We start from the raw sequence: 21398 nt of genomic DNA, 5'->3' as shown, positions 1-21398 counted from the left end.
CCCTCTGAAATAAGACATCTGGACACGGGGCTCAGTGAGCATATTAAAAAAATAGATGAAACCCTGTATTTGTTAAAGAAAGAAAAAAACCTGCCAGCTTTTAGGAGATTCATGAATAGAACAGAGACCTGAGACCCTGCAGAGCCTGCTGTCACAAGGGCCACGTCCAGTACAGGACTGCCACGTGGTGTGACGTGGAGGGCGGACACCTCCTCTGTGTCCTCTCATAAACCAGGAAGCCACCAATAGAATCCACAGGCCTGGATTTCTTAGGAGGGACAGTGTCAGCTCAGAAATTGCTTTTTCCCTCTATCTTTTAAAATTTGGCTGTTTTACATTCGTTACCACATCAATTTTGCCAGCTGACTATGACTCTCGTTGTTTTGTAAAACCCTCCCACATTAACAGTACCCACCTTGTAGAACATAAGCACCTTTCTACTCTGGACTTTCTCTTGCTGAAACCTAACAGGTCTCTAGAGATGTTCCTCAGTAAAAACCAAAAAATCGCTTCCTGAGAGTTTGTTCCCAGTGTGACCTTAATTTGTTCTCATGGCTCAGTTCCCATCTACCCAAAGAATAAGGACCTGTCTGGCTTCCCCACGTGTTAGGAGAGGACGCCAGCCTACTGTGCTGAGATAGTCAACTTACGCTGGGTCTGTTTGGGCTGGTTGGTTCTGCCAGGGGGGCGTCCTCTCCGCTTCTTGGCAGGTGGTGGGGCTGGGGTCACAGGCTGAGGCTCTGGCTCGGGTTCAATCTCCACGGCAGGCTCCTCCTCATCCTCATTGTCATCCAGGTCTGGCTCAGCATTTTCTTCTCACGAAATCAGGAAGAAGAGGTAGTGGGGCAAGGAGAAGAGTGGTGGAAGAAAAAATAACACACAAATAATCACATATTCTATGAAGTCTAGTTACGTATTTATTTTCATCGTTAAAAGCCCATTTAAAAAATGCTTTCACTGGAATTTTTGTTATCAGTGTTAACAGAGTAAACTGGTATTGATGCAGAATAAGCAAATCAACCTAAATACTATTATTCATATTTTATGTGGACTGGACATTACTTTTTTCTATCAGCTTTAGATATCAGAATATTGAGTTTTGAATTCTTACAGGCAACTCCACAGTATGCCAGTTATATAAAAAAAAACCCACAAATGGTGTTCTAAGTTGAAAATGAAACAAATGTTCCCTCTACCTACTACACAAGGATAAAGCAGGACACTAAGACTGAGATGGACCCCTGAAGAGTGGTGGAATGTGTGCATGCGTGTCTGTGTGTATGAAGTTCTTGAAGCACCGTGAGGTCCTACTTACTACGAAAAGCATAAGGCCAGGTTTTGGGATTTAATTTAATTCCCAGCTGTTCCAAACCCAACAGGTCATTCTTAACTCCCTTACCTTCTCCCGAGTGCCATTATCACATAAAAGGAGAGGGAACTACTATAGAAAGAACACTGACAAGGAGCCTGATAATACGGTTTTGAGTCTCAGATCTCCTAAGTGTGTGACCTGGGACCATGACCACACTGAACCTCAGTTTCCTTGTGTAGTCTCTAAAGCACTCCCAAGGATCACAAGGATTGAGATAATGCCTGTAATCGTGCTCTGTAACTTACATTCTACTACATAATCACAGTTGATTTTTACACTGTACATCACAGTTTAAAAATTCTCCATTATTCCATTTAGGCTTCATTAAATAAGAGATATTACCCTCATTTTATAGAAATAGAGAGAAGCTAAGTGATTTGTAAGGCACAACTAACCACAGTCTGGGGCTATTCTGCCGCCCACACCTATAGGCAACCAAAGAGTTCTTGCTACCCCTCCCCCATTGCCAAGGCACAAAATGTACCCCGTCTGCCTTCCTCCAAGAAATGCAGGTTACAAGCACATTCTCTTTCTCTAGCACCAAATGTTTAAATTTAGAATTCTGTGGGTAAATGCCTGATCTTCAGGACAAAATGCCTTATTTGCCAAGTGACTGAAACCCTAAGTGAAAATGTGGGGAACGTACTGGTACGTGGCAGAGTGTCAAGGACGACGCGCTTTCCTGCTGAACTTATTCAAGCCCCCTATTGCCTAAGTTGGCCCAATGCCTAGAAAATTAAACAAATTCAGTCAGAATTGGGGGAAAAAGCACACAAAGAAGGTTAATAGGGTCAAAGGCTTATTGGCTGGGAGAGATTTTGGCAAAAAGCCTTGAAAATAGCAGTAGACTCTGCTGGTCAATTTTTGCCGATGGCCAACAGGCAGAACTTCTGGGAGGGAACAAATATGACTGTGTGGCCTTCACCAGCCCAGAAATTCTGGGATAAAGAGACACTAGGTATGAGGTCCAAAACCAAACACTGTGCTGTACAACAAACCAGCAGTGCAGAAGACAAAGGGAGGAACTGTAGAAACCTATTCGGAACCGTCAATAAACTCTGCAGGTGAAAGATGCTTCTGGTAAAGTACAATTACAGAGTAGAGCTGGTCTTGTTGGGAGATTAACTACAGAAATGAACAGGGAAGAACCATGAGGAAAAAGGGTATGGGACGATGTCTGTGGCAGTAGGAGGCTCTGCAACGAAGAGCAACTACAGGTATCCTGAAGCTCAAGGTTATCTGTGGATCTCTGCTGGTACTTGAGGCCCTCTGACATTCCTTGGCACCTCCCAACAGTCCACTCAATTTCTTAGCCAAACAAAGGGATCCCACAAAATTCTCAGTAGAGAGTGATGCGCTTTTATAAAAATTAAGCAAAGTGACATTTTAAAAGAGGCATTCACTTAAAACCGAGTGAACGAAGATATTGCTTAAAATAGCTTTTCTACTAAAAAAGGCAGCAAAAAATAAACTGTTATGCTTAGATGAATATTCTCCCAGAAATAGTTAAAGTTCTGAATAGAAAAGTGAAGGCTTTATTAAGATAAAAAAACAAAAGGGACTTTGTTATAGATTTAAGTATTAAAAACCCAGTACTTTCATGAACAAATTTTATAATAAAACCAATAAAGTAACATAAGTTCTTTAATACGTTTTCAGAAATTTCATTTCCTTCCCCGCTATTTCTACTGACAAGCAATGCAGAGACAAAATGAGAACTCCTTAGAAATACATTAGGCATCATCTATAAGTGCATTCTCCAAAACAAAACCCCTCTACATCCTTTTCCACAAAAACCTTAAATCTTTAAGTCACAGATATGACTTCTTAACTGGCTGCCAGTAGCCCAAGTATCCACATTATAAAACCTAACACTATGGAATAAGTTTGTATAATCAAACGTGACTCCTACATTACCAACACCCTTGTTTGCCACCCCCTTCATGAGTCTAGCACCACAACGCATATACTTTCTGTCTGGATTTCACGACTAACACCCCAAAGAACATCAATGGTAGGAAAATAGGCAAAGTTTTAAATTATAAATGGAGAGATTAAGGTAGGAAGAGAAAGGCTGACCTTCATGGATTTGATCAACACATCTCAAGGCTAGGCTGACACAGGCAGTCAAACCAGAAGTTGGTCAGGATGCTTAAGCAACCTTCTTCATGTCCATTAGAGTCACTGCTCAAATCTAGACCAGCTTCCTAAATGTAAAAGCTATGAACATAGAAAAGAAACTCTGCTGGCCTTAGAATATCACTAATCTGAGTAAATTGAGTAAAGATATTAATTTTGCTTCGGCTTTAACTGAACATAACATATAATATCTTATCAAGCAATGGAATGCCATGAGAAAAAAAAAAAGGAAAAAAAAAAAGAAAAAAAAAAAGAAAATTTGCTCCAGGAATAAACTAACTGCTGTTGTAAATATATACACACATCAGGAAGATTAGAGGTTTAAAGGAAGTATGAGAGACTGGCCTATCTCTGTATCCCAGCATGTCCATACGTAAATACACTGGAAACTCTGCACCAAAACCTGCCATGTGTAACTAACTCAAGAAACAAGTTACTTACCACTGTCAGAGGAGTCTTCCTTTTTAGAGCGCATCTTTCTTTTCCTTCCACGTTTACTCTTCTTCGTTTCTCCTCCATTTTCCCCTTCTACACCATCTGGACCAGCACAATTATCAGCATGTCTTGCCATGGTATTCTAACAAAAGGAACAAAACCCTCTTTGAAAACATTACTAAAAAAGGTAAGATTAAAATTGGAAGTTCTCTTTTAGTTTAATTAAAAAAACAACCGGGGGGCGGCGGGAAATCCTATTAAGTCTCGATGTTCTAGTAACTGCTAAATGTGTCCTGAACATACTCTCCCCATTCAGAGGAAATGGTCTCCATCTGGAGGGGGCGGGGAGAGAGACAAGGGTGGGCAAGAGAGGAGAGTTGCTCAGAAGATGAGGTTGGGTCCTCTGAGTAGGGGAGAATCAGACCAACCTCCCTGTCCTGTGCAGACCTGACAAACATGGCCCTAAGTGAAGATCCAGGACAGAACTGTTAAAAAAAAGTACTGAGTTCCCGGGACTTCCCTGGTGGTCCAGTGGCTAAGATTCCACACTCCCAACACAGGGGGCCTGGGTTCGATCCCTGGTCAGGGAACTAGATCCCACATGCCACAAACTAAGAGTTCACATGATGCACCTAAAGAGCCCACATGCTGCAACAAAGATCCTGCAGGCCACAACTAAGACCCGGTGCGGCCAAATAAATAAAAATATACTGAGTTCCCCATCAGTGGAAGGGTTCACACATGGACAGAAAACCTCGAGGTGGGGATGACTGACCGTTTTCCAAATGACAGTGCATCTCTATATTTATAACCTCAGTGGAAAAAACTACCCTGCTTTGCAGTGGAAGCTCGAGAACGTGGTATCAAGAACTGTAAGACAGGAAGTAAAGTTCTGACTCTTACCCGGCGGGTAAATGTTTTCCCACACTTAGAACAGACGAAGGCCGCGGGGACAAAGTTGGGGTCATGATAGCGTTTGAAGTGCATGTCAAGGAGCTGTTTCTGGCGGAAGGTCTTGTCGCAGTGGCTGCAGGCATAAGGCTTCTCCCCGGTGTGGGTGCGCTTATGCATGATCATGTGCCTCTCCTGAAAGAAAGTGGGGTGGGGAAGGTCTCAGAGCCTGTCCTAGGGCTGCTACCCCAGCCACCATCTGTGTGCGTGTAGCTGACAAGACCTTTCTCTCCCAAGGGTCTAGGCTCAAAACTGCTTATTGAGAGGATAAAGTTAACCATACTGGGGTACAAAACTGCTTCCCAAAATCCTAGCACAGATACGCTCACTCCTGCTGGGCTACTTCTGTACATCACTCCCAAGCATCAGGCCCCAGGACCAGATTTTGCCCTTCTCTCAAGTCCTGGACTTACTTCCCATGCTTTTGAGAAAAGCTAGCAGTCTGCCTGGAGGGGGTGGAGGGTGGGGGAAGGTGTGACTGAATAAAACTGTCAGTTGGAACCAGACATGATACAATCGAGAAGCAGGACCTTTGGTGACAATCTCACAAACCACAGTTTGAAAATATTATCCTTAAAAATAGTCACCATACAAGGTATATAAAAACCCTCTGATAAAACCTAACACTAATGGGACATCAACCGTTTTCTAACTATGAAGGGCTCTACCTGTCTGCAAGCGTAATCACACTGATCACACTTAAAGCGCTTCTCGTTCTTGTGTGACTTCTGGTGCTGGATGAGGGCATAGCGCTCATGAAATACAGCATCGCAGTATCGGCATTTCTTGCCCTGCTCAATGTAGGAATGCTGCTTTCGCAAGTGGACACCTGAAAGCAAAATACAAAGCGCAGTCCATCTTGTGAAAACACAAACAAGCATTTCAAAGAGTTAAGAATACATTTCTTTCTGCTTCTTAAAATAATTACTCTGGCTGCTATACAGAAAGCGAATAAAAGGAGTAACAGACGTGGGGAGACTAGTGGAGACGTTGAAACTGGAGAGGTGAAAGAAGGTGGTGGTTTGGATAAAGGAGATGGCAGTGGGTACGGAGGGAAGGAGAAGAACTGATGAGAGACCTAAGAAGTTGAATCTACAGGATTGAGTGACTGGCCAGAGAGTGAGGAAGAGAAAGGTGGGTATCAGGAATGACATCCAGGTTTCTGGCTTGGAAAACTGAGCAGATGGTGGGGCCATTTACTGAGACAACGAATAGTGGGACAGGGCTGAAGCCCAAGCTGTGTTTATCTTTGGGTCGAGGGGGTAAAGGGGTTTTAGACCTTCAGTTTTGGACATGTTGAAGTTGAAATGTCAACAATATCAAGTAGGGATAGGGATGGCAAGGAATAGGTGGTTACATAAGTCTAAATCAAAGGACAGATTTGGAGTAGGATTTGAGTGAGACCAAGAGAACTGATGAAATCACTAAGGCAAAGAAAGAAAAAGAGTATGGGTCATGCCTTAAGAAACCTAACAGTTAAGGCCAGTGAGAGGAAAAAGGATTAAAACAAGAGAAGGTTGAGAAGAATCAGTCAGAGAAATCAGAAGAAAACCAACAGGATGTAGTGCCATGAAAGCCAAAGGAAGACAGTGTTTTAAGGAGGACGGTGCAGCCGGCTATGAAGAATGATGCTAAGAGATCAAGGCAGATGGGGAGTTGAACGTTCCCTACATTCTGCAATGTGGGGTCATTGGTGATCTTAGTCAGAGTCACTTTATAGAGTGGTGGGTATAAGCCAGATGGGAAGGAAACTAGAAGCTGAGGAAGAGAGGACTGTGACGGATATAACTCATGAGCATTGGCTAGGAAGGAAATAAGAGTTAAACCTAGAAGGGAAAGACTTTTTTTTTAAAAAAGACAAGAGAGATGTAAGCACGTTTAGAGTTGAGGCGAAAGATTAAGGAGTGAGAACATGAAAACGAAGGTAAAGATGCGATACCTGACCACATAAAGGCTGCCAAGAACACAGGAGAGTGGGATCAGGGCAAAGGGACAGGCCACAGACAAGAAGAGTGACACAAACTCTCTAGTAGCAGATGGGGAAAGAGGATGAATGCAGGTAGGTTTACACATATGATAACAGGAAATGTGAAGTTTCAATCTGTTGCCTTTATTTTTTTGTAAAGTAGGAAAAGAGGTTACATGCTGAGACCAGGGAGGCAAAGAGAAAAGGGAAGGAAGATTAGAGGTTTAAAGAAAGTTAACAATGATTTATCCTACTCTGTCTTGGAACCTCCCACATCGCAGGCACCCAAACATTTGTGGAATGAATGAATGCATGGACAAACTCACTGAGGAGAATGGGAGCACAACTGATGAGGACAAACAGCTGGATTACTCAGGAGCCCAGCTGCATTTGGGATCATGAATTTATGGTGCTACCAATCTGCTCAAACAAGGTAATATCACATCACACTTAAAGAGGGCCTATTCTGGGGAATGGAAGTAAGATAAGGGAAAGGAATGGCTCACTTTTAACTCTCTACACATGTTCACTATATGAAGGCCTTTTATACACACATATATTATTCCAAATAATTTTTAGGCCTCAACTTTCCCCTTCTGGTCCTCAGATAGAGACTTAATAGTTAAAGATTTTCTTTCATACATTCTTATTAAATACTTACAATAATGATTCTGTAAGGTAGGAATTATTCTTATACATCAGTTAAAAAAAAAAAAAAAAGACTTAGAGCAGTAAGTATTTGAAGGTGAATCTTGACTCTGGTAGGTCTGTCAAGATTCTCCATGCTTTCCTGTGTCCCAAAGTGATGAATCTTAATTATTGGATATTAGTGTGAAATCAGACCAGCTTTGGGGAACACAAACTTGTTTGGGAATAGTTTTGGGAGATAACTATTATTTGACAGCTCCTAGGCAATTAAGTGCCTCATAAAGAGCTCGTTATGCAGGGTCTAAGAGGTATCATGCAAGTATAAAACACTCAAGGTTTTTATTTGCATCATGAAAGTGAATAACTTAAAAAAATTTTTGAATAATTCAAACAGTGGCCTAACAGCTCACACACTGCCATGAGATATTACTGGTTTAGGTTTTAGTTTCTATACGGTGAGAACAGTAAAACTCTTTCATTTACCTGAGGACAGTACCTCTTAAGTTTTTCTAACAAAGTCCTTTCAAGAGCAGAGTAGGATGAACACATGACCCACTGGATCTTATGTGGAGCCCAAAGTCCTCTACTTCAAGCTCACAGTTTCATCTTAAAAACGTTAGTCAGTCTACAGTTTGTTCAATATAGTCATATTAATGTAAAAATGTTTTTTAAGACGCCAGCTCAGTTGTATAACTTTACTCAAAACCTTCTGAGTATAACCAATGCTGCAGAAAGACAGGCCAAGTTTATGCTGTGGCTCAGTATGCTCCTGATATGACCTGGGTACTTATGTACTCCACTGTGTGAGAAACAGCTCTAGAGGGTTCGAGAGGATTCAAGTCCAGCTTTGCCACTCATAAGCTGTGTTGTGTAGCTTTGGTCAAGACACCTGTTCATCATCTATAAAGCTAGAATATACCTTGATGACTTCATATGGTAGTTGTGAAGATCAAATGAGTAAAGAAGTAAAACAAAAGTAAAAGACAACCTGTAAAGTACAATTTACCTAAGTTTATATTATTATTATTATTCAGGGAGCAATGCATTTTGGACAGAGAACAGACTGGGGCAATATTTTTACCTCTTTTAAATAATAAAAACAAAGGGATAAATCCAGGTGACCTTATCTTTAAGAATATGGGTCATAGTATGGGACTTCCCTGGTGGTGCAGTGGTTAAGAATCTGCATGCATGCCAATGCAGGGGACATGGTTCGAGCCCTGGTCCGGGAAGATCCCACATGCCGCAGAGCAACTAAGCCCACGAGCCACAACTACTGAGCCTGTGCTCTAGAGCCCACAAGCCACAACTACTGAGTCTGCATGCCACAACTACTGAAGCCCGCATGCCTAGAGCCTGTGCTCCGCAACAAGAGAGGCCACTGCAATTAGGAGCCCACACACCACAACAAAGAGTAGCCCCTGCTCGCTGCAACTAGAAAAAGCCTGCACGCAGCAACGAAGACGCAACGCAGCCATAAATAAATGAATAAATAGGTAAATAAATAAATAAATTTATTAAAAAAAAAAAAGAATATGGGTCATACTAAAATTTCTACCACCAAACTCTGCCTCTATATAAACTCTAGCTTAATTACACACAGAAATATAGCTATCACCAAACCAATAAAACAGTCCCATTACCTAGAGGAAGTACAAATATTGTGAAAAAAACCTGAAGTGAACTGACCTTAGTTCGAACCATACTATGTCACTTCCCTATTTGGGGGCTTTAATTATACTGTTTTCTCTCATTACAGCTGCCATTAATTTATAGATGAGCTATAATCAGGAAAGAATCTTGTAGCTTAGCTTCAGTAAGAGAAAGAAGAGAGAAGAAAGTATCACTAGCATCTAAGCACTGACTTTTATTAAACAGCAGGCCATTCACATTCACAAAACTTACATGAAGGAAGAAGTTAATTTGTGATCTCCATTATTTTCACAGATTTGTCAAAATATATTTTTCATTTGCCACTAGTTAATTTACTTACCCAAATCACTTTTTCGGGCTATGACAGTGTCACAGTGGGGACAGTGAAATTTGGCCACATTTTCTGTGTGCTTCTGTAAAATGTGCATCTTCATGGTACCACTTTGGGTAAACCGTGCATGACAAATATAACATTCATAAGGTTTTTCCCCTTAAAAGGAAATACAAAATGAACAACTTAGATGAAATAACTGAATACTATCATATAATTGGAGGGTAATCCAGGTGGCAGATGTGCTAATCCACAGAGAATCTACAGCTCTTAATTTAGGAAGGATGAGGCTCAGGCCCACTGCCTGGCTCATGCTTATCTTTAGAGATGGAAAAGAAGTCCCAAACTATGGCCACCACCTCTGCTTTGCCCAGCTCTGCCACGGAGTCCTTCACATTTTAGTAAGAGTAGTTCCTACAGCAGTACTTACCTTTGGGGGAAAGCAGACGGGATGACAGGAGGACCTGCAAGATTTTCTTTTTAGGAAAAGAGAGTACTTTGGAAAACTGACGAGTTGGGTTACTTACGTAACCTACCCAGACTTCTAACAGTGAAAACTTTCCATTCTCCAATGTATATTCAGAGCAATGAATTCCAAAGATATGCCAGAGAAGCATTTGTCAATTATATACTACTCTCATGCCAGCTTCCATTTGTGTAACTAATAGGGGCATGTGGTGGTTCACAGGGTCCCACAGGATCCACTAAAAAGTGGTTCATTAATACGAGGAAGGGAGAAGTCCTACCTGAATGGGTTCTCATGTGCCTTTTCAGCTTGTATGTGTCCCTGCTGGCATAACTGCATAAGCTGCACTGGAAAGGACGCTCTCCAGTGTGAGAGCGAATGTGACGTTTTAATTTGCTGACCTGAAACACAAAAGCAACCGAACCTCTTAAACTTTTGTTAACATAGACTGTGACATGAATACTGTGGGTCAGGCACAAAAGCTTATTTTTTGGACACTGCAGTTCATAATACAGAAGAAGTCTAAAAGATAGTATTTCTTCCTCCTCATTATTTGTAACTGTTGCCTCTCAAATCCCTATCATAATCCAAGGGAAGAGGGTAAAATGGATAGGGGCATAGATGAGTCAAGATGGGCTATTATTACCTGTTAGGCTGGGATATAGGTACATGGGGGTGTATTATACTAGTCTATCTACTTCTATATATGTTTGAAATTTTCCATAATAGTTTTAAAATAATCCATGCTTATTTATGGATCAATTTTCTAACAAATTTTGAATCCAAGTTAATAAATGCATTTTAATTCCCTTAAGTCTCTCTTCCTATCATCAGCACTTCTCTGAGAGGCCAGGCGCCAGGGGCCTCTCACCTTCCTCACTATGGACTTATGCTTTTCATCTTTTATTAAGTACCTTTCCAACAAAACAGTGACTTTCAAACTTGACTCTAAGAAGTGTTTTGAACACTAATGTTTCCTTTGAAAATTTAAAAAAGTGTTCCAATTTTTACATTAAAATCTCCCTGTACTTCTAAGTGCTATATAGTAAAATTCCACACACTGTAAGGCTAAAGAATGGTCCCAACAGCATTACTGAATAATTCTCTTTCCAAAACTTGCCTATTTATCATATATTAAATTCCTATATACACAGGGATCTATTCTTTTTCAACAAACTATTTGTTTATTCCTGCTCCAATATCACACTGTCTTCATTTACCATATAGTTTTCAAACAGCCGATAGCACAAGCCCCTCATTCTTTTTCTTGTTTTTTAAAATTTATTAATTTATTTATGGCTGCGTTGGGTCTTCATTGCTGCGTGCGGGCTTTCTCTAGTTGGGGCGAGTGGGGGCTACTCTTCGTTGCGGTGTGCAGACCTCTCATTGCGGTGGCTTGTCTTGTGGAGCACGGGCTCTATGCACGCAGGCTTCAGTAGTTGCGGCACGTGGGCTCAGTAGTTGTGGCTCACAGGCTCCAGAGCGCAGGCTCAGTAGTTGTGGCGCGTGGGCTTAGTTGCTCCATGGCATGTGGGATCTCCCCGGACCAGGGCTCAAACCCGTGTCCCCTGCATTGGCAGGCGGATTCTTAACCACTGAGCCACCAGGGAAGCCCAAGCCCCTCACTCGTTTTTCAAAATTTTCTTAGTCATTCATATTTACTCTTCCAGTCGAAATTTAGAATCAACCTGAAATGTGTATTTATTTATGTCCTTTGGAAAATTTTGAGACGTTTTCTTCTTACAGGTAGGTATCAGATGTTTTTGCTGTTCAGTTTATCCCTAGGTCATTTTATTGCTGTTAGGGTTTGAACCTGTTTCCTACTATTGATATTGTATAAAATAAGTCACTGATTCTTTTGTATTTATCTTGGATCTGACCACCCAAATGAACTCTTACTGCTTTAGGTTTTTCAGCCAATACTCTTGAATTTTCTATGTAAGCAAATATGCCTGTAAGACATGACAGTTTTGTCTTTCCATTTATAATTCATTTATTATTTTATACTATTAGCTAGGATTTCCAATACAATGTTGAAATGGTAACAGTAGGAATGGAAATCTTGTTCCAAAGTTTAATGGGAATACTTCCAGTGTTTCAGAGTTAATTAGGCTGGGTTTACCATAGGTTTCCAGTATATACTCCTTATAATAAATTTTTTTCTTTCTTTTTTTTTTTTTTTGGCTGCATTGGGTCTTCGTTGCTGCGTGGGCTTTCTCTAGTTGCAGCGAGCGGGGGCTGCTCTTTGTTGCAGTGTGCGGCCTTAGCTGCTCCATGGCATGTGGGATCTCCCCGGACCAGGGCCTGAACCGGTGATCCCTGCATTGGCAGGCAGATTCTTAACCACTGTGCCACCAGGGAAGTCCCTAAAGATATTTTTTTCTACTCTTGACTTGCTAGAACTCTAAACAGTAATAAGTATTAAATTTTATGATTTTTCAATAATCTATAGAAATGATATGGTTTTTCTTTAATCTCTCAGTGTAGTACACACCAATAATATCCTAATGCTGAATTATTCTTGCATTTTAGATACATTCTATTTAGTAATCACTTATTTTAAAATCTATTACCAAATTTGGTTTGTTAATTCACTTAGAATTTTGGCTTTTCTGTGAGAAACAGAAACAGTTTTCTTTTTGGAAGTATGCTTATCCAGTTTTGGTAACAGGGTAGCCTCAAATAATAAAGGACACACACACACACACACACACACACACACACACACACACACACACACACACACCCACACACACACACCCACACACACACACACACACACACCCCAACCAACCAACCAACCAAGCTAGTTAGCTAGCTAGCTGCTGGGCCTTAGTTGCAGCACGTAGGATCTTAGTGCGGCACATAGGACCTTCATTGTGGCACGAAGGATCTTTTAGTTGCAGCATGCGGGATCTTTTAGTTGAGGCATGTGGGATCTAGTTCCCTCACTAGGGATGGAGCCCGGGCCCCCCTGCACTGGGAGCGCAGAATCTTAGCCACTGGAGCACTAGGGAAGTCCCTAAAATCTTCCATTTTGAAGTGCTCTTGGTATAGTTACTCATTTCTTTGAAGTTTGGTAGAACTTGCCTGTAATGATATGTGGATTAGTGCTTTTTTTTTAGATGATTTTTTAAAAATTAATTAATTATATTTTGGCTGCGCTGGGTCTTCGTTGCTGCACGTGGGCTTTCTCTAATTGTGGCAAGCGGCGGCTACTCTTCGTTGTGGTGCGCAGGCTTCTCATTGCGGTGGCTTCTCTTATTGCAGAGCACGGGCTCTACATGCGCAGGCTTCAGTAGTTGCAGCACACGGGCTCAGTAGTTGCAGCACGTGGGCTCTAGAGTTCGCAGGCTTCAATAGTTGTGGCGTGTGGGCTCTAAAGCGCAGGCTCAGTAGTTGTGGTGCATGGGCATAGTTGCTCCGAGGCATGTGGGGTTGTGGTGGGGTCTTCCTGAACCAGGGCTCGAACCTGTGTCCCCTGCATTGGTAGGCAGGTTCTTAACCACTGTGCCACCAGGGAAGTCCCTACTGCTCCTTTTTGTTTTTGTTTTTGTTTTTGGTTGCAGGTCTTAGTTGCGGCATGCATGTGGGATCTAGTTCCCTGATCAGGGATCGAACCTGGGTCCCCTGCACTGGGAGCGCTGAGCCTTATCCACCACGCCACCAGGGAAGTCCCGTTACTGCTCTTTTTTTAATGGGAAAACCTTTCACACTCATTACAGTTTTTTTTTTTTTTGGTGGTGGGGAGGGAGAGTGGGAGTGCAGTAATCTAGCAAGATTTTCTATCTTGTATTAAGTCAGTATGAGGACAGTTCATACTGGAATCATGATCTTCTTCAGAGAGGAACCAACAAGGAGCTGAATACTCACTTCTACACTGGCGTAATCGCACATGGAACACTTAAATGGCTTCTCATGGGTGTGTTTGTAACGACGATGCCGCACCAATTCTCCACTAGTCACAAAGGCCATGTCGCAGTCTGGGCACTTGTGAGGACGAGTACCTAGAGAAAGGAGGGTATAACAGAAAGACAAGATCAAGGGCACAGTTAATTACAGAGTTCAATGTGTGACACAACTGCTACATGAGGTTGGACCCTGGTCATCTCATCAACCCTCCCTGAGAGTAGCTCCAAAAGCTACGGGTGAGCCCAGCTGACTTGACAACACTAACCCCAAAATATTAGAAACACATGCCAAACATTTAGTTTCTCTTAATTATCCATTTGAGTATGCTGCCTTTGAATACAAAACATTTTTTATCCCTATTTTGTGAATATTCTGGTCACTATGGATTAAAGGTTAATAGAAACACCATTCTGTTTCAACCCTTCTAAAAAATATACATCTTTAAACCTCAATTTTTATCAAGTACAGGCCACAGAATTAATAGTTATTTGACTCAAGATCCTTTTGCATATCAAATCTTACTGTTATTATGATTATACATATAGGGCCATTGGGCTGTCCATATTGACCCACTTTTTCTTTAAAAAAAATACAAATATAATAACATGTTTTCTATATAAATTTGGTTTGATAAGGTATTCTAGAGATTTATCAAAGGCTTTATAAAGTAATATTGCCTTTTATGTTATGTGATTTAAACAGATCATTTTCAAACATCAATATCTAATATTCTGTGATCTGAAAGTCAAATCATGGAATATTTAAATATTTTTATGAACTAATAATATACCCTCTATATTTCTTGTTTTGTTTCTTCTCTCACTGAGATAATCTTACCGTTTTTAATATGTCTTCCCATAGTAGCCCCATAACATAACATTACTTTAGTAGATCTTCTCTAGCCACTTTATATTCTGAACACTGCACTGAAAAGATCATGCCCAGGTAATAATGATAATGAGGAGATAAAGCTGACAGTAGAACACAGTGCTACCTTCATAGGTTATTATTTAGAAACTAGGGACTATCTGTAATTGTGGGCTGTGGGTAAGGGGTGAACAGCAAGGTAATCTCAAACACCAAAATCAAAGGAAGGCTACTTTTGAGAATGGAATTAAGAAGAACCATAATGTAATGAATGGGTCCAGCCATCTGCAGAAATGATTCTCCCAGAGATTGAGAAAATACTGGAGAGGGAAATGTGATTGGATATGATAGTAACTAGAAAATTCCAAAGAATGTTCATTTGCTCAATTTGCTTCTTTAGTACCACTGAGGATTAAGAGTGAAGGATAGAGTTCTTATCTATGAAAAATGTATAGTCTGGTGGTACAAATAGGTTAAGTAAAACAACGACTAACAAGAGAAGGAAAGCAACATCCATTTCTATTAGGACGAGGTAAGTTGAAAACAAAGAATTTCCAATGTTTACCTAGTATTATTTAGGGGAGAGAAAGAGGCTTGCCTCTGGTAGACATAAGCATGGCAATTAGGAAAGAAGTGGACACCGCTGTGGGACAGAAGTTTTCATCGGGTTGACCCACATGACTGCCTATGTCCCTCTGTTCAAGGTCCATGGCTCACCAAGTCACCCTTCAATTGCTACAGCATCCTGACACAGGCAAGGGCGCCCCCTAGAATGCAATACGACTGCATCTAGAAAATAAAAAGGTATATTCCTCGGCATAAACTGATTTTCTGATATGAATCTGACTCTTGAGGGTTTGGTTAGTATGAATTAGTCCTGCCAAATCATTCCTGAATAACCAGATAGACTGAATTTCTTATTTTCAAAGCTGAGGACTAGACCATGACATGCAGTGCCCACATCAAGGCACTCCCGTTCTGGCAAGTCCTATAATGGGGCCAGCTGCTTTCATCTAGTCATATGCCCTTTCCCTAGGATTTCAAACTACCAAATAAAACATATTATTATCAAGTGTCTGGGTAGAAACTAGGTAGTTGGTGAAAAATGACCAAGTCACATTAGCAAATATACTAATGCACAGCGTACTGCTCATTGGCCAATCCCTACTTGATCACATTCATCAGACAACCAGCACATCAAATAAAAAACAAGAATCATCATATAAAACGAGGTGGAGAATCTGGATAGAGGAAAGCTATTCTGCATGAAGAACTAGGTGAAAGAAGTTTCTATTAGCACTTGCAGCCAAATGCCAACACCGAAAGTATAAAGAGCCCAGAAGAGAGTCTAAAGAGAGCTTTAGCCCATAGTCTCTCCTCTTTAGTGACCCCAGAACCTGACCACAGCCAACATGAAGCTAATATTAGAGTATTAAGTATGTGTGAACCATGAATGAATAAATGTTTGAATTGCTGGAATGGTGACTTAAATTTTCCATTCTGGGATTATGAATTATCTTCTTTGAGGTAAAACAACCAGAAACCATAGTTTTTACAAAGATAGGATTTCACTTCTATTTCTAATGTTCTTCCTCATAGTGCCTGGCAATTACTGCCTGGGAATTTAGGGGGAGTTAGTTTTTGTCATTGTTGTTAAAACCTTAGCAACACAGTGGTGATACCTTTGGGAAATATTACAGGTTAACTACCAGAGAAAATCTTTTTCTGAATCACCATCCTTATAAAATTTAGATTATTTTCCACTAAACTTTCTTTACATTTGCCTATAACTAAGTCCATCTGCTTACAATAAATCAAGATCACAAAGAGGGTACCATAAGAAAGAACAAAAAAATCTTCCCACTCTTATTCCCACTGGAATCAGATATTTAAAACCCAAGTTTAAACCTTTGCTATGCTGTAGCCCCCAACATTCTTAACCAGCACCCACCTGTGTGTGTGTTAAGGTGATTCCTCAGAAGGGTGACTGTCCTGAAAGCCCTGCCACAGAGATGGCACTTGTGTGGTCTCTCATCAGTGTGACTTTTCATGTGCCGATCCAAATTTGAACGCCGTGGACATGTGTAACTGCAAAGCTCACACTGGAATGTCTTCTTTACACCTACGTGCAAAATAAAACACTTACTTGTTGCAGGGTTTCAAAGTGTTAAGATTAATCCTAATCTTAAACTTCCACAAATATATTTCATTAGCCTTTTATAACTAAAGCCAACTAAGTCACACTGAGTTATAATTATCTCATGCCACTAATAGATTTACTTCTTTCTCTTCAGGACTTAAAAAGTACTCAATCTGGAAAAACTTCTTTTAGACTGGCTTAAAAAGACTGGTGCCCACATCACAATCTTTAAAATAAATCCATTTAATGTAAAATAACCTGCATAGACACTGTGTTATGTGCTTTATCCCAAAAAGGTTTTATGAGAGTATAATGGATAAACTCATTTTACCTTTCTTTTTAATTTTTGTTGGTTTTGGAGGCTTCATGTTACCAACCACTTTCTCTGCGTTAACCTCTGACAGCAGACCCTCCTGCTGCTCTTCCTCAAAATCGTACACAGACACATCCACATCTTTGCCCTCCTCCGTGTAACGCAGTTTGCTCTTTTTGGTTTTCTTTGTTTTTTTGGCGGGTGGTTGATAGTCTGGGTCTTTTTGCCAACTAGGATCTTCCTGAGGTGGAAGTTCCCCTTGCTCTAGCGTCTCCACCTCTCCATTGGCCCCCACTTTTACCACTTGAAACCCTTCAGGCAAAGGTAAGGTGTGACATATCATGGGTTCACTTTCTGCAAGGCCCTCTTTAGACACTTCATTCTCATAAGCCCCCTGAAGTTCTTCTACTGAAGTGGTAGCAACAGGTACAGTCACAGGAACGGGTACTTGCACAAGCTGAAGCTCTCCTATGTTTATAGGCTGTTCCTCCATATTTACAACCTGCAAGGTTATAATCTGGGTATCGTCTACAGCAGCCTCTGCTTCTGGAGCAACTGCACCCTCCATTACTTCAGTCTTCATCTGAAGAAGGGTAGGATCCAGCTGTTCCATCATTACCATCTGTACACTGCTATTGACATCCTGGACCACCTCACCCCCATCAGTCTGGTTCTGGGGTAGGTGGCAAGCGTCCTCTTCTTGGCCCCCTTCCCGGCGTCTCTGGTAAGTCTTTCTCTCCTTTCCTTTAATGAAAGTTTCAGACTCTTCCACAATGGATTCAACCGCCTCACCTTCCATTTCCCCTTCCTTTATTAAGGGAGAACACAGATTATTATATAAAATAAAATTTGTCTAATTGAAAACATGTACATTTTAAACAAAAAAGACCCCTGATGAATGAATTAGGCACCAGTGGTTGTTAATATTACAAAAAGACACAACAGATATTATTTACCTCCTGATGGAAGAATGGAATACCACCTATGAAGCAGTCTTGTCAAACAAAACAAAAAAATCTGAAACGAATCAAGCCTCTAGATCCACCTACCAATTAACAGGAAACTGGTGACAGATGATATTAAATTACACTACAGGGATGAAATTCATGAAATTCAGACTGAAGGAAACTGCAGGAATAACTACCCAGTTTCTTCTGCAAATAAATCACCAGGAGAAAAAAAAATGGGAAGGGTAGAGGGAGAACCTACAGATCAGTGGTTCTCAACCTGGGGTGACTATGCCTCCAAGAGACATCTGGCAAGGCCTGGACACGTTTCTGGTTGTCACTACTGCGGCAGGTGTGCTACCAGTATCTTGTAGATGCTCTGGCAGAGGCCAGAGATGTTACTAAACATCCTGCTATGCACAGGTCAGTCCTCCACAACAAAGAATTATTGGTCCCCAAATGTCAACAGTGCAGAGGTTGAGACACTCTGATACAGACAAAAGAGGCCTAAGAGATACAGCATCACAGTGTATGGATCTTGTCTGGATTCTGATTCAAACCAACAAATGGTTTTAAAAAATGCCACGAGGACTTCCCTGGTGGCACAGTGCATAAGAATCCACCTGCCAATGCAGGGGACACAGGTTTGATCCCTGGTCTGGGAAGATCCCACATGCCGCGGAGCAACTAAGCCCGTGCACCACAACTACTGAGCCTGTGCTCTAGAGCCCGTGTGCCACAGCTACTGAAGCCCATGCGCTTAGAGCCATAACAGAAGCCACCGCAAGGAGAAGCCTGCGCACCACAACGAAGAGTAGCCCCCGCTCACCACAACTAGAGAAAGCTCACACGCAGCCACACAGCCAAAAAAAGATCCAACACAGCCAAAAATAAATACAATTAAATCTTTTTTTTTTTTTTTTTTTAAAAAGGGACTTCCCTGGTGGCACAGTGGTTAAGAGTCCGCCTGCCAATGCAGGGGACATGGGTTCAAGCCCTGGTCCGGGAAGATCCCACATGCAACGGAGCAACTAAGCCCGTGCGCCACAACTACTGAGCCTACGCTCTAGAGCCTGCGCTCCGCAACAAGAAGCCCGCGCACCACAACAAAGAGTAGCCCCTGCTCGTAGCAACGAAGACCCAACGCGGCCAAAAATAAAGAAATAAATTTATTAAAAAAAAAAAAAAGCCACAAGACAATGAGATTCAACTCTGACTGGATATTTGATATTAAAGAGTTATTCACAAAACTGGTTTAAATCTTACACATTTCTTATATCTGGCAGAGGACCTCACTGTTTTTAGCTAAATTCTCCCTTAGAAAACAAGCCACCAGAGTTTTTTTTGGAGTCAAAATCAGAACTTGGATCCAGACTCCAATGGTCCTGCTTGTAGCTACACACACCGCTACCTCCTGTCTCACACCATCAACTTGACATTCATGTATCTCTCTTGTCTATAAGACCATGAGTTCCTTGAGGACAGAGACCATGAAAACAAGTAGTTTTTACTCTTGAGCACTATGCCCAGGTTGGTAAGAACACAATAAATGCTAACTGAATATATAATAGAAAACAGGAAAAAAAAAATCAGTTTTTTTCTGATTCACAGTTTCTGGCTCTTATGTCTTGTGAGTGCTGAGAGTACCCAGATACCTAAGAATAAAATGAGTTTGATCAATTATTTAATTCATATCAACAATCTGACTTAACAAAACTGACAAATATATAAAAGGTTAATTCAAAATTAAAATTTAAAGTGTTTTGTATTCTTGCCCTCGTCTCAAACAAAGCGTTTGCTACTTCTATTAGAGACACGTTTCTTCAATTCAGGTACCTTAACACTATCCATACTAGCAGTCAGAGAAGGCTCCCTAAGTCAGGACCACCTGTAAAGCAGTACAAAGACTAAGACTATGCAGGCCTGGTCCTGCATTCTAGGAGTTACTGTCTAACAAAAAAGACAGAATAGGTACAATAGCTCAAGGCAAAAGTGGTAGGTTTGGAGAACCCTACATAACCAGGTGTGAGATCAAGATGGGCAGGATATTTAAAGACAGCATGGGGTATGTGCACACACACAAATTTTGCAGGGGAGGGGGTCCCTACGTAGAAAAAATATATGACGGAATTGGTTATGAGAAAGAATAAAAGAGTTAAAGAATAAAAGATTTAAAAAGCACAGGAGAGAGGAAAGGGTATAAAGAGATAGGAGAAAGATGTACTGGTTGTGACCATAGATTGGACGGTCTTGAATGACAAAATATTAAGACTATACTCGGGCTTCCCTGGTGGCGCAGTGGTTGAGAATCTGCCTGCCAATGCAGGGGACACGGGTTCGTGCCCTGGTCTGGGAAGATCCCACATGCCGCGGAGCAACTAGGCCCGTGAGCCACAGCTACTGAGCCTGCGCGTCTGGAGCCTGTGCTCCGCAACAGGAGAGGTCGCGACAGTGAGAGGCCCGCGAACCGCGATGAAGAGTGGCCCCCGCTTGCCACAACTAGAGAAAGCCCTCGCACAGAAACGAGGACCCAACACAGCCAAAAATAAATAAATTAATTAAGTTGAAGCAGCCCAGAGACATAATCACCACTTTAAAAAAAAAAAAAGACTATACTCATTTGGTTGTCAATGGGAAATCATATATGCTTTCTTTCTTTCCTTTTTTAAATTTTGTTTATTTTATTTTTGGCCACACTGGGTCTTTGTTGCTGCGTGTGGGCTTTTCTCTAGTTGCAGCGAGTGGAGGACACTCTTCATTGCGGTGCACGGGCTTCTCATTGCGGTGGCTTCTCTTGTTGCAGAGCACAGGCTCTAGGCATGCTGGCTTCAGTAGTTGTGGTGCACGGGCTTAGTTGCTCCGCGGCATGTGGGATCTTCCCGGACCAGGGCTCAAGCCCATGTCGCCTGCACTGGCAGGGGGATTCTCAACCACTGTGCCACCAGGGAAGTCCCACATATGCTTTCTGAGCAGGGGAAATTAAGATTTACTTGGTTCATAAAGAAAAGTGCTTGATTTCTTCAACAAAATGTATCCGTATTTTTGCAAAAGGGAAAGATGCATGATACATATAACACCCTCTGGCTTTCAAGGCCCCTCAGTATCTGATCCCAGATAACCTATTCAGATTCATGACTTGTTGGTCTTTAGCCATTACTTTTCCCTGAATGTGTCTGCTGATAAAACAACCACACTATTATGCACTTAAAATTTTTCTCAAAATGATCCATTTCCCCAGTTGGCTTGTTAAAGCTCTTT

The 21398-nt window shown here is 41.4% G+C and overlaps 1 protein-coding gene across 5 annotated transcripts in view; it reads right to left on the bottom strand.

The window, feature by feature from the left end:
* Nucleotides 1-21398, bottom strand: part of CTCF (CCCTC-binding factor) — a 49496-nt gene that overhangs the window by 1999 nt on the left and 26099 nt on the right. For 4 of the 5 annotated variants that reach the window (XM_036834975.1, XM_036834973.1, XM_036834972.1 and 1 more), the window contains 9 exons: nt 17212-18001; nt 16692-16862; nt 13835-13968; nt 10242-10362; nt 9505-9654; nt 5566-5726; nt 4850-5032; nt 3953-4088; nt 651-812 (listed from right to left, as the gene is read on the bottom strand). In XM_036834975.1, the coding sequence (XP_036690870.1) occupies nt 651-812; nt 3953-4088; nt 4850-5032; nt 5566-5726; nt 9505-9654; nt 10242-10362; nt 13835-13968; nt 16692-16862; nt 17212-17992 (1999 nt within the window). In that variant the 5' untranslated portion in view covers nt 17993-18001. The remainder of the gene's footprint in view (nt 1-650; nt 813-3952; nt 4089-4849; nt 5033-5565; nt 5727-9504; nt 9655-10241; nt 10363-13834; nt 13969-16691; nt 16863-17211; nt 18002-21398) is intronic. The other variant, XM_036834976.1, reaches the window with a different exon arrangement.

Source organism: Balaenoptera musculus, chromosome 19, assembly GCF_009873245.2.
Source record: "Balaenoptera musculus isolate JJ_BM4_2016_0621 chromosome 19, mBalMus1.pri.v3, whole genome shotgun sequence".
Taxonomy (NCBI): Eukaryota; Metazoa; Chordata; class Mammalia; order Artiodactyla; family Balaenopteridae; genus Balaenoptera; species Balaenoptera musculus.
This window is presented reverse-complemented; position numbering and strand designations above follow the sequence as displayed.